General features: G+C 49.2%; 1 protein-coding gene across 1 annotated transcript in view; it reads right to left on the bottom strand.

Moving 5' to 3' along the window:
• Nucleotides 1–15,988, bottom strand: part of LOC105494592 (uncharacterized) — a 42,975-nt gene extending 26,987 nt beyond the window's left edge. Inside the window, exons 1-4 of the mRNA XM_071069076.1 lie at nucleotides 15,971–15,988; nucleotides 14,072–14,201; nucleotides 13,533–13,588; nucleotides 11,923–11,994 (exon numbers count right to left, since the gene is read on the bottom strand). Coding sequence (XP_070925177.1) covers nucleotides 11,923–11,994; nucleotides 13,533–13,588; nucleotides 14,072–14,201; nucleotides 15,971–15,988 — 276 coding nt within the window. The remainder of the gene's footprint in view (nucleotides 1–11,922; nucleotides 11,995–13,532; nucleotides 13,589–14,071; nucleotides 14,202–15,970) is intronic.
• Between the last annotated feature and the right edge of the window lie 835 nt (nucleotides 15,989–16,823).

Below are 16,823 nucleotides of genomic sequence, written 5' to 3'. Positions count from 1 at the left end.
CAGGTGCAAACCTGTCTCCCATTTTATTCTGTTGCATTTCATCCTGACAATGTAAATTGCTAGCTCGTCTTCACAGGTGCGGGACAAAGAACAGAACTCTAAGTCATTCCTCTGCTCACCTGAGACAAATGCATATCTGATTGCTCCCTCTGATGGAAAAATGCAGATTCACTGAGCAGACAAAGGCATAAGTGACTATTCCTCTACCCACCTCCCAATGTAAATTGTGTATTCAGTTAATCAAAGACTCGAAAGAATGCAACATTTATGTCTTATCTACCAACAACTTTTATTTGTTTTTTATTTTAGTTTTTTGAGATGGGGGCTTGCTCTGTTGCCCAGGCTGGAGTGCAGTGGCATGGTCTCAGCTCATTGCAGCCTCCACCTCCTGGGTTCAAGTGATTCGCCTGCCTCAACCTCCCAAGTAGCTAAGATTACAGGTGCCCGCAACCGCACCTGGCTAATTTTTGCATTTTTAGTAGAGATGGAGTTTCATCATGTTGGCCAGGCTGGTCTCAAATTCCTGACCTTAAGTGACCCACCTGCCTTGGCCTCCCAAAGTGCTGGGATTACAGGCATGAGCCACCGTGCCCGGCTTACCAACATCTTTTAAAAAATTTTCCTCTTTCCGCAATATTCACCCTTTCCCCCTTTAAATATTGAAGCCCTCAAAATCATCATTGGACAAAGGTACAGACTTGCCTTTTGGGCAGGCACCCTTAACTTTGGCAAAATAAAAGCCTAAATTGATTGGGAACTGTCTCAGATACTTTTTGGTTTACGGCCACATGACCACATCTTGTTGCAGGGGATGCTGGGAAATTGTAGTATCAGTAATTGTTCTGGGCAGACATATAAACACTTGAACCAAAGGTTCTATTAGCAAAAGAAGTGTGGAAGAATGTCCGGTGGACTCTGCGCAGTGCCGAATGTGCATTGGAGGAATGCTTCTGTGGACTGGGGTGGGCTGGCAGTGGGAGGGAGAAGGAGATGTGTCCATTCTGACATCTCCATCTTCCCGCCCCCTTGGAGACTCCTCTGTGCTTTCTTGATCTTGACACTCATGTGTGGTTCTTTTCTTGCCTTAATTTGGATTTCCCAAAGTACCCTCTAAAGCACATTGCAGCTCTGGGATTCCCTGAGCTGGTGAGACTACCAGAAAGCATGTTAACAAGGGTGACACATTCCCCCAAAGCAGCCTTATCCATTTCCAGTGACCACTGTTGAAACTCATGATGCATTCATGAAGTCATCCATTTTTACTGGGTATCTACTTTGTGCTGACACTGTGCCAAGTGCTGGGGGTACAACAGTGAGTAAAAACAGATGTGCTCCTTTCCTCCCAAAGGCTAGACTACAATGGAAGAGAGGCATTCTTCCACAAAAAATTCATACAAGTATATGTGAAACTGCATCTTAGTGCTACAGATTAGAGGTGGTAGGGAGGTTGGAGAAAGCTTCACCAAAAAGGTGATATTTAAGTTGACTACTGAAAGATAAACAGGAGTTTTCCTGGTGAAAAGGGAGAGGGGAGAGCATTCCAGGTATAGGGAACTGTGTGTGCAAAGGCCCTGGGGTAGGAGGTCAGCACGATCAGGAGGCACCTGTGGGTGGATAGGATGACAGGTGAGCAGTGGAGTGAAGTAAGCCTGGGGCAGAGGCTGTAACTGGGAAGGGAAGGGCCTTGTAGGCCAGGCTGAAAGTTCCACATCTCCAGTAAGAGCCCAGGATTATTTTAAGAGATTCGAGTAGGGAAGCTTGGTTTCCACAGTCAAACAGGTCTCCTTGGATTCTCCTCCAAATGTAGACAGAGCCAAGACCCCATTGAAGAGGTGCCTGTGTCCCATGTGGCTTTGGCTTCTGGGCCATCTTTTGTCTGAATGCTTGACTTTAGGGAGGCTGTGGCAGATTCAGAGCAGCCTGTGGGGTGTGGAGAAGAAACCAGAGCAGGGCAGGAGTTGCATCGGAGATTTCACATCTATCCGTCTGCATGGAGACCTGGAGCACCTACGGGCTTCACTGTCAAAGGCTTGCTCTGGGCACCTGCTGAATACTTTCAGGAGATGGAACACAGTCCCCATTAACCCTTGCTGACCTCACTCTTTGTCTAAGAACCAAATGTAAAACCTCTGGATTAAACTTAGCCCTCTGAACCTTGACTTCAAAAATAAGAAAGATCAACTCTTTGAGGACATAGAGTCAGAAGTGTTTTCTCCGTTGGGCATCTGCTGCTCCCCAACCCTTTCAGCTTCTGGGAAAGTCTGGGGAAGGGTTCTTCCAGGGCAGAACAGACACTCAGCACCCCTCACTTTCTCCCTCACATTCTTTAGTGGGGCAGAGGGAAGTTGCAGCTGGTTGAGGGTCTGCACATAACCTCAGTCCACCTCATCTGTACCATGACCTGGTTTATAGGTCCAGAGGTGAAATGGACACTGCAACCCACCATGCTTGACTGGAAAGATCAGCAGAGGCAGGGACCAGGACCCTAGACTGGGACACTATAGATCAAAGGCTTTATCTGCTGAGTAGGGTGTCAGAACAGCCAGGAGCTGGTGGCTGAGGCCACTGGGGTTGGCAGCTGAACCAAGGGTCAGAGTAGTGGACCCAATGGAGCGACAGCAAGAGAGGACCCAGATGGAGCAGCTGGGAGCTTCTAAGAACCCTGTTCAGGTCCACAGCTCATAAGCAAGGCACAGAGAAATTAAGTAACTTACTGAAGGTCACACAGTTAGTAAGCCCCAGGGCCAGGATTCAAACGCATACCTCCCTGGAAGCAGAAGTGGGCTCCTACTCTACACCGTCCCCCTGCTTGGAGCCCAGGGAGCAAACAGTCTGCTTCCAACATAGAAGGTCCTCTCCACCAGCTGTCCCAGTGAGGTAGGAGGCGGAACTAGATTCCAGAGGTGGGACTTGGACACCGGACCAAACTGATGACTAGCTAAAACAAGGCCATGATGGAAGCAGCTTTCCATCAGACATGCCCATCAGTGTGCCATGTCACTTTACCGTTGCCATGGCAACACCCGGGCGTTACTGCCTGTTTCCATGGCAATGATACAATGACCCAAAATTTACTACCCCTTTCCTAGAAATTTCTGCATAAACCATCCCTTAATCTGCACACAATTAAGAGTGGGCATAAAACTGCCCTGAGCTGCTACTCTTCGCCTACAGGGTAGCTCTGCTCTGCAGGAGTAGTCATTGGAGTTGTGACACTGCCTCTTCAAGAAAGCTGTTTTCTTCTATCTCTGGCTTGCCCTTGAATTCTTCCCTGGGCAAAGCCAAGAACACTTGCAGGCTAAGCCGCATGTTGGGGCTCACCTGCCCTGCATCAGCTTGGTGCCCAGTGTGGGGCAAAGAAAGATGGCATGAGAGATGGCAAGGCGGTTGGCAAGGCAGCAGCCAGCAGGATGATGAGCCAAGAGGTGGCGAAACAGAGCTCTAGCACCTGAGCTCTAGCACTAACCAAAGCTCTTTTCATAGCCATCATTTTCCCTGGTAGGCAGCAGAGCCGAGCCGATGGGTAAGCGGCCATAGTGCGAATGCCTTGCTTGACACCTGCTGCTCTGCCCCACCGGCTGGTGGGTTACCAACCCTGTGCAGGCCCTTTCCATCAGTGGCAGCTGAGCCCACCCATGCTGAGGGATCCTGGAGAGATTTTCACCCAGGTCACATATGGAAGATCAGTTGGCAACATTCCTGCTCTGGTGGATGTGTGAAGAACTAGGGAATAAAATAAAAGCCTTTGGCTAGGTGACTGGTTAGAAGTCCCTCATTGTTTGAGAGCCCCAAAGCACACCCTGTCACCCCTTTCCTCCAGCCCTTTTCTCTCCTGACTCCATTGTATTGTTCCATCAGTTATTTCATTTTCAGTCCTAAAACGTGTGCAATATTATGTTTGCTTTTAACTTTCTGTTAGTTGTGTGTGGGCAGTTGTTTAAGGCAGGACACTTGGTTGTGAGAAGTCCCCTGTTGTGTTGATGCTGGGACACCAGAGTCATGTTGTTCTGTGACCCCCAACTTGGTCTTCTGTTCACTGCTAGCTGCCTCCTGGGTACCCCAGGATTTTCAGCCTTGGTGAGGGGACCCTTGTTGGCTGAAGCTCAAGTGTTCCAAGTTTTCAGCCTTGGTCTTTTGGCTACCCCTGGATGCCCTGGGGTCTTTAGCATTGACAGTCCCTCTAGGATTGTGGCTTAGAGCTCTCCCCTTAGGGTCTTTCCTTTTTCTGCCCTAAGGTTAGAAATATTATTAGGTTGGTGCAAAAGTACTTGCAGGTTTTGCCATTACTTTCAATGGCAAAAACTACAATTATTTTTGTAGCAATCTATATTTTCATAGTAGCCAGTTGTTAGTTCCTTCCTGTGTGCTGTCTTACAACTGCTTTTCACAAGCCCTTCTTGGCCAAAATAATTGGGACCTCCCAGGCCCCCGGCCTTATGGACAGCCCCCCATGGCAGGAGACAAGTGGCCACCCAACTATTTTTTTCGATGTTTCCACTATGGGTAGGTACTCCAACAGGTCAGGGCCTCTGAGGTCTTCCTTTGGGCAATGCTCTTTACCCCTTCTCATCCTCCCTTCCCCAGTCAGCACTTGTTTGGCCCACCTCTCTGTCCAAACCTCACTCTCTGTGAAATTTAGGCTCAACTCCAACTGCCCATTTGTAGCTCGTAATCTGCTTTGGTAACATCCTGCTCTCTATATTTTGTAGAAAATGGGAAATTAAAAGGGAAAAGTGCCTAGGCACTTAGTTAGCTTAGTTAGCTAAGCTTAGGCTAACTGAAATCCCCTGTAGCGATCCTTACAAAAATGAAGACAACAGCAAGCATCCCGAAAGACTCACCATGGGGGTGACTTTTAGATCATTGGAGTAAGTTCAAATTATTAGACAAGTTGAAAAAGGAAAAAAAAAAAAACTCATTTACTATTTCAATAATGTTTGAGTTCCATACAAATTGGCAAACATGATTCTTTACATTATAATGATATTATACAATTAGACTTGTTTTGTAAAAAGGAAAGAAAATGGCAAGAAGTTCCCTACGTGCAGGCTTTTGTGGCCCTCTCCCAGGATCCTAACTTAAGGGTTAGCGGTGGAGTCTAGCTTGTGATACTCCCAGGCACCCAGAAGCCACACCGGATATCCTGGATGACCCCCTTCTAGCTGCTCTCCTTAGGAGGCCTGTGTCCCCTCCTCTGGAGTCTTCTTAGAGCCCTTGTTCTGAGGTGGGCCCTACCATTTCTCCAGTGCAGGAGTTCACCCCAAGGTCATCAGGCACCCCTCCTCCTTATCCAATAAGCCCTGGCCCACATCCCCCACTGCCTGAGGAAGTAAGCCCAACCAGTACCACCAGGAGTCAGGCCCCTTGTCAGCCCCCCAAATCAAACCTGTGTCCAGGGAGGTAGGTGACAGGCATGGAGGAACAATAAAAGTGTATGTGTCTTTTTCCATATCTGATTTGACTTTATGCAAGGAGAAATTTGGTCCATTTTCAGGGGATCCAAGGAAGTTTGTAGAGGAGTTTGTTAAGTTGACTTTGTCTTTTGATTTCCTTTGGCATGACATGCAGATATTATTATACACTCGTACTAGAGAGGCAAAACACAAATTCTAGGTACTGCTAGGGAACATGCAGATGGGATGGCTACATGTAAGCCAGTCCATGCTGTTTATCATGTGGGAGGAGATGCAGTTCTAGACCCTCAGTCGAATGACCAGAGAGGATCTCAAGATCTTGAATGCAGAACTCATATGCTAACTTGTTTAATAGACAGCATGAAACAGTATGTGACTAAGCCAGTTAAAGTAAGAAAAATAACTCAGGAGGAAGATGAAAATCCCATTCTAATTCAGCGTTGTTTAGTTGAGGCACTCAGGAAGTAATCTAATACAGACCCCGACCTCCCAGAAGGAAAAGTTCTCCTTGGTGCGCATTTTATTACGCAGTCTGCCCCTGACATTAGGAGAAAGTTACAAAAAGTAACAATGGGGCCTCTCGGGAAGCGCCTCTTTTGTCCTTGTTAGGTGTGGAGGCCACTCTAAGGCCTGAGCAGACCCCATGCTGTCACTGTCAATCCTGTTTGCTCTCCCACTTACACTGATCCAGTGTGGGTGGAAATATAACTCTGTAGTAAATATTTCAACAATTATAGCATCGAGGAATCATCTTCGTGGTTGCTGGATTTGTCATCAACATCCCCAAGATAGAGAGTTCTATCTTCTGGCTTAGACATTGCTTTTGGGATTTACAGTAATAGGGACAGGGCAGAACACGAGGCAAAAACCAAAAGAATTGGCCAAAAAGCAATTGTTAGCTGCTAAATTAGGCCCCCAGCTGCCTCAGGTTACCCACCTCAAGGAAATGTGCTGAGACTGGCATCTGGGGTGCTCCGTTGAGAGTATTCCACTCACCAGCCTCTAGGCCAAAATCAGTGTGCCATCTGTAAGCAAGAAGGCCACTGGAAGAAATTAAAAAGGGCATCCCACAAGGGAAATGGTTAGCCCCCCTATTCCATCAGGAGATTTGGCCTTGCTAAAAACTTGGAAAGAAGGATCCCCTGAAGACAAATTACAACCAGAATGAAAAGGCCCATATCGGGTGTTATTGAGTACCCCCACTGCTGTTCAACTTCAGGGAATAACTATTTGGGTACACTTGTGCAGGATTAAACCTGTTTCTTATGAGTCACAGGCACAAAAGGAGGACACCACAACCTACATCTGTGAACCTTTGGAGGACCTCTGCTGCCTGTTTAAAAGAAGCGTGGTGATTCCTCAAGGATCTAGAACTAGAAATACCATTTGACCCAACAATTCCATTACTGAGTATATACCCAAAGAATTATAAATCATTCTACTATAAAGACATATGCACACATATGTTTATTGCGGCACTGTTCACAATAGCAAAGACTTGGAACCAACCCAAATGCCCCTCAATGATAGACTGGGTAAAAAAAAAAGTGGCACATATATGCCATGGAATACTATGCAGCCATAAAAAAGGATGAATTCATGTCCTTTGCAGGAACATGGATGAAGCTGGAAACCATCATTCTCAGCAAATTAACATAGGAACAGAAAACCAAACACCACATGTTCTCACTCATAAGTAGGAGTTGAACAATGAGAATATATGGACACAGGGAGGGGAACATCACACACTGGGGCCTGTCAGGGGGTTGGGGGGTAGGGGAGGGATAGCATTAGGAGAAATACCTAATGTAGGTGACGGGTTAATGGGTGTAGCAAATCACCACGGCACATGTATACCTATGTAACAAACTTGCACATTCTGCACATGTACCCTAGAACTTAAAGTATTTAAAAAAAAAAAAAAAAAGAATCAAGACTCAGCCAGAGGTGGCAACATGATGCTGTGGGTCGGAATAGGAGCTTTAATTTTTCTTTTCTTCCTGATTGTAATACTTCATTTCTGTCACTTTAGCCAACCTCTCAGGAAGCGCCTCTTTTGTCCTTGTTGAGTGTAGAGGCCACTCTAAGTCCTGACCAGAAACCATGTTGTCACTGTCAATCCTGTTTGCTCTCCCAATGACCCTGATCCAGTGCGGGTGGAAATATAACTCTGTAGTAAATATTTCAACAACTATAGCATTGAGGAATCATGTTCGTGGTTGCTGGATTTGTCATCAACATCCCCAGGACAGAGATTTCTATCTTCTGGCTTATCTGGAAAACCTCACCACTATTCCCCCAGACCTCCTAACTAACCACAGTGCTCCTGAAATACTCCAATCCCTACTAGCTAAGTGGAACTCTACCCCCTCTTAACGGCTTCCCCCAGAACTCCCCCACCGCTATTATCTGGGCCTGGGAAGTTGGTTCTCTCCATCTTCAGTGCACTTCTGATTCTGTCTTTTGCACCCACTGTTGTGTTAATGACAGTAAAGCGGATGCTTCCCTGTCTGATCCAAGTCTAGTTGCCAAGTTCCCAAGGTCACAGTGAGGTAACTGGGATTCCACGTGTAAGCAAGGAGAGCATATACAGTGCCATATCACGGATCAGAACATACAAGGGAAAGGTAACTGCCTAGCCTGGGAAGGTGCGAGTGCTGCCCCCTTCTGGAAAACAAAGATTGTCTGACCACCTTCATTGGAACCAGAGTGCGGTGAGGGGAGAGAATATCTCTGTAGACCCAACTTGGCAGCAAAGGATGAAATATCACACCCTGTAGCCTCTATCTGTGCCCCAGCTGGGCTCATTTTTGTTTGTGGCCGTAAACAGGAAAAAGTCACACCCCATAACTGCTCCCAACTCCTTAGGGAGTCACTTGTTTCTTTAGGGGCAGTTTTCCCTTGTATATCCAAAACTTGGAATAGGGGTGAATATACGTTGCCCATTCTTGACCCTCCAGGGGTCACTGTTTCTAACCCCATAAGACCCAAGGACACCAGGATTGGTGAGTAATAGAATTAATTCTGGCAGGATTAGGGATAGTGATGGGACTAGCAGCACCCTGGGGTGGCTTTACTTACCATGAGTCAACCCTAAGGAACTTGTTCAAACCCTTAGCCACCAACACAGGTCAGGCATTAAAGGGAATTCAAGAGTCTTAGACTCTTAGGCAAACGTCGTTTTCCATAACAGACAAGCATTGGATTGTTTATTAACTGAACAAGGTGGAGTGTGTGAAGTTATTAATAAAACCTGCTGCACACATATTAACAACTCTAGACAAGCTGGGATTAACATTCAAAAGATCTACGAGCAAGCTACCTTGTTACATACATATAACCAGGGCACAGACCCCAGCTATATCTGGTCAACTATCAAAAGTGCCTTCTGAAGTCTCACCTGGTTTTCATCTCTCCAAGGACATTTGACAGATGTCATCTTGCTGCTACTCTTTGGCCCTTGATTGTTTAACCTTTTCCTAAAGTTTGAGTCGTCTAGATTACAACAGTTTCAGGTAAAGGCAAAGCTGGCACCGGGCTTCCAACTCATCTCACCTACCAACCCAGAGAACGAAAGCATCCTGCCTCTAGACCCCTTAGATCAGGTATCCAGCGATTTTTACTCCTCCAGTGCTAGGCAGGGCCTATGCCCATAAACTCAGTGGGAAACAGGTACAGAAAACGGACTTCCACCTTTCTGCAGCCCCCTTAAGATTAAGGAGGAGGATCTAATCTCTGAGAGGGGAATGAGGCAGGAGACAGGACTCAACTCCAGAGGCAGGGCTCAGACACCAAACCAAATTGAGGACTAGCTAAAGCAGAGCCAGGGCGAAGCAGCTTTCAATCAGACATGCCCAACCATGTGCCGTGTCAGTTTACCATTGCCATGGTAACACCTGTGAGTTACTGCCCCTTTCCATGTTAATGACAGAATGACCCAAAAGTTACTACCCCTTCCCTGCATAAACCTCCCCTTAATCTGCCTGTCATTAAAAGCGGGTATCAGTGTGACTGCAAAACTGCCCAGAGCTGCTACTCTCTGCCTACGGGGTAGCTCTGCCCTGCCGGAGCAGTCACGGAGCTGTGACACTGCCTCCTCAACAAAGCTGTTTCCCTCTACCTCTGGTTTGCCCTTGAATTCTTTCCTGGGCAAAGCCAAGAACCCAGCGGGCTAAGCCCCACTTTAGAGCTTGCCTGCCCTGCCTCACCAGCACGGCTTTCCCTCTGAGTCTCCACATGAGGCAAGCCAGTGTTGTTACTGGATTGTTGTTACCGGCTTGTTGTTACCTGAAGGCTCTTAGATAGTGATTCCGTTCCTCCTGTGAGGCTGCTGAGCTGGCCAGGCCCGGGACCCACTAATGGCTGTTCCTTGAAGTTCCCTCTGGGTCCCCTGGTCTCTGTCTTCAGTCTTCTCTTCTCTAAATGTTTCCGAGTTCATTGAACCAACTCTAAATGACCTGGCTCATTCCTTACTCCTCCAGGTTTCTGCTCAAATGCCGCCTTACCGGTGGGATCTTTTCCCAAACCTACATCTAACCTAGCAGCCCCGAATCACTCTCTGTCCCTCTTACCTTGTTTCATTTTCCTTCATGCCACTTACCACCTGACACAGTCCCTATCTTTTATTTGGATATTGTTTGTCAGCCCTACAGACACCCCAAAATGTGCATTCACTGGGGCTCAGTTAGCCTTGTTTCCTGCTGTGTTCCCTGGTATGGAGGGCAGGTGACAGATTTGGGATACCCACTTCTTACATGATCTATTTGAAGGGCAGATTTGACCACACCGAATTCTGCTGAAAACCTTATCATTCCTGATTGCTCTGGGGATAAACGCAGCCAGCTTGGCTGTGGTTGCAAGCCCTGGCCCTTCCCACCCTCACCAGGCTTCCCCTGACTCTGGGCTCCAGCCCCTTTGGCTGGTTTCCATCTCTCTCTTTTCCCTGATCTGCTTCCCCAGAACCTTTGCACATGCCGCCTCTTGGCTCCAGATGTTCCTTCTCAGCCCTGTGTTAGTCAGAACCTACTCATCCTGCAGGTCTTCTTCCCATCATGTCATCCCTCAGGGAGCTCTTCCTGATTTTTTGTCTATCTCATCTTCCCACATCTATGGAGGGAGGTGTCTTATGGCTTCCCAGAATTCTCCTGAGTATTACATGTTGTATTGAAACTGCACAAATGGTAGTGCAGCTCTGTAAGGCTTGTTTCCTTTGCTTAGCTGTAGGCAACATGAATGCAGGAACTGACTTTCCTCACTGCCCCATCCCTGTGCTGAGCATGGTGCCTGTCAACACCCACACATGGAATGAATAACTGAGTGAATGAATGAATAATGTCCCTACAGCACTGCAACACCCATGCAGCAATGCCTAGAGTGGTGACAAAAGCAGAGCTGGCCAAGGATAGGGACAAGGATGGGGCGATTGCTACCCTCTTCAGCCCAGATGGACAAACCCTATCCCTTCACTCAGGAAAAAGCACCAGTACTTTTACCAATACTCTCAGCAGAAAGAACCCTGGAAGAGCAGGCAGGGGATGTGACCTCCTTCCTGACACTGCCTCCTCCTCCCAGAAGCCTCCCTTGGTCATCCCCACCTACAGAGACTTCATCCTTTCCTCCTCTGCATTGTGTCTGCACCTTCTACACACTTTCCTTCTTGCTCATTTCATGGTAGATATCAAAGAATAATTTATATTAGAACCCTTCTCCCCCCATGAGACTGGGAGCTGCTTTAGGTTAGGGGTTGTGTCTGATTCACTTCTGTGTCCCCAGTCCCTGATGATGGCTTGGCTCTCATGAACTGTTTCGTTAACGGACAGTTCACTCCGGGTAAGTTTCTGCTCTTTTCTTGATCTGTTTCTTTTCCTATAAAATGGGGTGGTAATAACAGCCAACACCCACCTCAAAGGGGGGCTGTGGGGAGACAGTACAGAGATAAATGTGATATGCCTAGCTCAGTGCCTGCACTCAAGAGGCACTACTGCTATGATGGGCAGGGCTGCTGCTATGATGGGAGGGGCTGCAGCTATGTGGGTGGGGCTGCTGCTATGATGGACAGGACTGCTGCCATGATGGGCGGGACCACTGCTATGATGGGAGGGGCTGTAGCTATGTGGGTGGGGCTGCTGCTATGATGGGCGGGACCACTGCTATGATGGGAGGGGCTGCTGCTATGATGGGTGAGGCCATTGCTCTGATGGGCAGGGCTGCGGGGCATCTGTCCGGAGTCTCTGGCCCACTTCTTACTCCACCCACCTCCACCCAGAAAACATTTGCTGCCATTTCCTGGAAGCTGCCTGGAGCCATCACTGGTCTAAGCTTTTCAGCAGCATTTTACTCTTTTGTCCCTACAACCCACAGTGGGGCTGATATAAAGGTCCTGGGCGATCTGTTTGAGATGCAAACTCCTCCTGTCCTCCCGCTATTTAAAGCCCTTCAGAGACTCCCCCTGCTGTTAAAGCAAAGACCCAGACATGCAAGTCCCAGCTCCTGCCCTACTCCCTCCTACCCCACGCACACCAATCCAGGTGTGGCAACTGAGGCTCTGAGAGGTGATGAGACCCACCCGAGTCCGCTCCATCTGGGGATGGCAGAGCCAAACTCAAACCCAGACCTGTCAGGATCCATTCCTGGGGCTTGGCCAGCCCTGGCAATGGGTGCCCACCCAGTGGGCCTCTTAACAGCTGGGGAAGATGCTTCTTCCCCATATCTGAGTCACCCATGGCCACATGGTGCTCATGGTGGTAAAATTTGCCCAGCAAAGAGCACTTATTGACCTGAGTGCCACAGTGAGCGGCCTCATCCCCGAGACCATCCACCCTCCATCCACCTCCTGCAGGCCCGCCCTGCTCTCTGGCCCACCCTGATTGGCTCCCCTGATTTCTCATCTATTGATTTAGAAAGGAGCCTGTGGGGGATGCAGGAGGCTCTGATCTGTGGCGCTGTGTTTGTTGAAGACACTGGAGCCTTGGAAGGGGATTAGAAATTCATAACCAGTGTGATTTGGGTCCCAGCCTGAGTCCCGTGTGTACATTCCCTGGGCTCCTCATTAAAGAGCAAATAGATTGGTTTTGGAGGGTCCGAGGATGGTGCAGCCGGTGTGGCTCTTCTGCCTGTTGCTGGGTCTTTAGGGGCGTCTAGTGGTGAGAATGCTGGTGCCACTGAGCATCAGGGTCTGAAGACCCCTAGCTGGCTAGCTTTGCTGGTGTAGATGCCCCCCAGAGTCCAGCTTACCCTGTGACAACACTGGCTCATCAAAAAAAGCTGAGGGCAGAGGGAAGCTCTCCGTCTTCCTGACATCTCCCAGGGCCCTTCCTGCAGCAATAGCCTAGACACCATCGGGATCCCGGACCAGCCAAGCACTGATGAGCTGGGACTCCAGGCACGTTCCCCTTCTCCCCTCCCTTATTAATCAAGGATGGATAGGAAGTCCTGAGGCCGGGAACTGGGGCATATGGGCTTACAAATCAGGGTGCCTACCCTCAGAGGCTTCAGCCTGATGGGGAAGGACAAGCATGATGCAGACCATTATGCTCTGTGGTGGGTTTGTATTTGGGCAGCATTGAAGTGACGCAGTTAAATGTCAGAGGCTCTTGGGTTCTGAGACCTGGCTGTGCCACTGACTGGCTGTGGGAGTCTGGGTAAGACACTTATCGTGCTGAGCCTCAGTTTTCTTTCTTTTCTTTTATTTTCATTTCCTTTCTTTTCTTTTCTTTTCTTTTTTCTTTTTTTTTTCCAGACGGGGTTTTGCTCTATCTCCCAGGCTGGAGTGCAGTGCTGTGATCTCGGCTCACTGCAGCCTCCACCTCCCAAGTGATCTGAGCCTCAGTTCAAGTGATCTGATCAGTTTTCTAATCTATGTAATGAAGATTATGTTCGGATTTGGGAGGAACAAACCAGTTGATGCAATTAAGTGTTCAGCACAATGTCTGGCATGTAGTAGGTGCTCACTGAACAGCAGCTCTTATTTGCACATTCAGTAAGCAGATGTTTAGTGAGTACCTGCTGAGTGCCAGACCCTGCTCAGGAGAGTGAGAATTTGGTGGTGAAGAAAAGCTGGATGCTTTGTCCTCAAACATCTTAGAGTCTGGATCAAAGGACTGAGTGTGAATCACTCACAATCAGCTCTGAAGGGGAGAGTGGGGTCCTAGGAGTGTCTGTAACAAAGGATCCTACTGCAAAGATGGAGAGGAGAGGATGGGCTCAGAGGCCTGGCTGCCAGGTTCAGTGAGGGAGGAGAGGAGGTGCCCAGGATAGCACCTAGGCTCCTGGCTGGGGCCACTGCACAGACAGATGGAGGTGTTATTCACGGGGTGAGGAGACTGGAGAAGAGCTGGGTGTGGGGGGTGCAGAGAGTTTATGATCTTGGACTTGCACGTGTTGGGTTTGCAATGCTTTTGAGACTCTGCATCGCATGCATAGTTGGGGGCTGAATCTTACTCTGCAGACCCCTGGTGGAGAGGCCCTGAGGGGATCCAGAGGACAGTCCAGCACTGCTCTCAGGGGCTCACACATGGGGGGACCCACGAACCATCACAGGTAAAGGTTGTTGTTGAGGAGAGGGGACACTCCTACCCTGATGGGGGTGTGGGGCAGGGGTCAAGGTCAGCTCTCAAGGTCACCTCTAAGCTGAGTCCTAAAGGATAAGTGCAACTCACCGGGCAGAGAACGGAGAGGACGCTGAGGCCTGAGGGGTCCTGCAGAGGCCCAGGTGCTGAGGAGAGAGAGCCGCGTGGTCATGGAGCTGGAGGCATTCAGGATGGCTGTGTGGCCGCGGGGAGGAGGAAGCTGTTCAGGCGGCCAGGAGCCACAGGAATCAGGGCAGGAGAGGCCTTAAATGCCGGTTGTAGGGTTTGCATTTAACCTGTGGGTCACAGGGACTCATCAGTCCATTCCATTTCCGCAGGAGGATGTACTCAGGCTGCCATGTGTGAGGAAGGAACTTGGGTACAGGTGAACAGGGACAGAGGCTCTGGCAGCAAAGAGATCAGCTAAGAGGCCATCGATGGTGCAGGTGATAGAAAAGGGTAAGGCAGCTATATGGGGACAGCAATAAATAAGGGCATGGGAGCAGCCTCGGAGAGAAAGAGAGGACTCGGGCTGGTGAGGAGCACAGTGTGGATTACGGTCAGTGGACTCAGGCCTGGTGGAAGAGTGGGTAACACTGGATATTCTGTGGGCCACCAGCCGGAATGACAGACACCCTAGAGGGCCATCCTGCAGAGGATTAAGTCACACAATGTGGGTTTGGGACAGGACATTATTATATGAACACATGTAATAATCCTCCCAGCAATCCTGCAAGGTAGGTGCTGCTGTCACCCCTATTTTATAGATGAGCAACCTCTTATACAGAAAGGTTTAGTAACTTGCCTAAGGTCACACAGCTAATTAGCAGCAAATCTGGGGCTTGAACCCAGGAAGTGGCCCCCGAGTCCATGCTCTTAACTGTGATCCTGCCCGGGCTGTAGGAGACGACTCTGCTGTGCTGCTGTGCTCCTGCCCTCAGGAGCTCCAGTGCCACAGATGGAACCACAGGCAAACCGAGTGAAGTGGGCCATCACCTCTAGCTGTGGGAATCAGAGAAGACTCCCAGGAGGAGGCATCATTTTAACTTGGTCCTTAGGGTAGGGAGTCTTTGAACAGAGTAGTGGCATGTCAGTTAGGGTGGTTATTGCAAGCAACAGAAAATGATTGTGGATGATGAAAGCAAAAGAAGATGTTATTAAGCCAACAAGTGGTTATTTCAAGAATCACTGGGACAGTTAGAAAGCCAGGCTTAGGGGCTGTGACATCAGGAAAAGTGCCGCACATCAACCGATGGATGACAGCATCTCAGCCTCCTCCACCAAGCCCTGGAACCTACAGCTTGCACCACCTCCACTATCACCACCTGACATTGCAGGCGACAGCTGAACCCCTGCTGTCTCTTTTCCCATGGAGCCTCCAGCCTCTGCTGCCACCCTTGCCACCATCACCAGAATAGGCTCAGCAAGGAGAATGCTTGCCGTTGGGCTTCTGGCCTGAAGTCTAGACTGGGAGATGGGGAGACCTGATTGCAGGAGCCTCATCATATGACTTCACTCAAGCTGTGAAGGAGACCGGGAAAGAACCTCTTTTTCAGGCTCTGTCTTCTAAGCTGGGAATTCCTCAATCAGTAGGAAGAGATTTTTCAATAATGTAACAAACACACTGGACAGGGCTGTGGCCATCGTGTCAGGCGACAAGGTTGGCACATATGAAGGTGAAGAGGAGAATGGCATAGACCACATGGAGGATGGTTAGGGTACAGCAGAAAGATTAGAACACAAGCTCTGTCCTCAGAACGTGCTTCTCAGCTACTACACAGCAAGACAACTGAAAACAGCAGTGACTGAGCAGTGTATGAGCGTGCTTGTGAGCAGCTGTATCCTCACAAGGCTGACACCTGCTCTCCCTGTGCTGTTGTCTCTGTGAACTCTGCTGGCTGAGGCTAAGTGATGGTGGCTGAGGATCCTGCTTCCTGGGAGCCTGTGTCCCTGCTTGGCCTCCTCTGGTGCTGGCGGTTGGCTGCCTACCTGCTCCCCATGCCGCATTCCTGCTGAGAACAGAATCTTGACCCATCCTGCACATCTATTTCTGGGACGTCAGAGCCCTAAGCTCCCACTCATTCATGCCTTCACTTACTAATGCACACTGAGCACCTATGGTGAGCAGATGGCCCTGCTCTCCCGACCCTATCTGCATCTTGATATTTGTCACCCATAGAGCCAGCTGCGGTGGGAAAGATGCTGACCAGAAGATCAAGTTCATTCTGGCTCTAGTGAATTACTCTGGACACTTGGGCAGGACACTTGACCTCTCTATGCCCAATTTTCCTGTCTATGATATGTGTCCCAATAACCCTACTGTGTGGTTTTTCACTTCTGCCCTGCACCTGCTTTTGCCAAGACCACTCCCCAGTTTGTGTTCCACATCTCACCATGAACTCCCATCTCTTCTGGATACTCAGACGTCTCTTCTTCATCACATAGCCTGTGACTCTCAGACTCCCTGTGCCTCTGCTGGAGAAACCCAGGGCTGGAGAGGGAGCTTGTCTGGCTCTTCCTAACCCGCAGGACCCAGTGGGTGCATGGATACACCATTTAGTGAAGATGCTGTCTCCACTACCACGTGCATCTCATGGCCCCACCAGGCTGGCAGACCAATGCCCTAGCACTTTGCAGGCCCAGTGTTAAGCGCTCATGTGGGGATGTGAACCCTCCCCACAGTGGTGAGAGAACATCCATGGAGAGGAAAGAAAGGGGAAAGAGGAGAAGAGGGAAGACTGGGAAGTGGTGGAAGGAAGAGGAGGAGAAGAGAAAGAGGAGAAACAGGGAAGAGAGAAGAGGAAGAAATTAGTGAAGGAGAAGATGCAGGGTGAGAGGGTAG

The sequence above is a fragment of the Macaca nemestrina genome, chromosome 1 (assembly GCF_043159975.1).
Source record: "Macaca nemestrina isolate mMacNem1 chromosome 1, mMacNem.hap1, whole genome shotgun sequence".
NCBI classification, from domain to species: Eukaryota; Metazoa; Chordata; class Mammalia; order Primates; family Cercopithecidae; genus Macaca; species Macaca nemestrina.
Note: the sequence above shows the minus strand (reverse complement) of the source record. Positions and strands in the feature narration are given on the sequence as shown.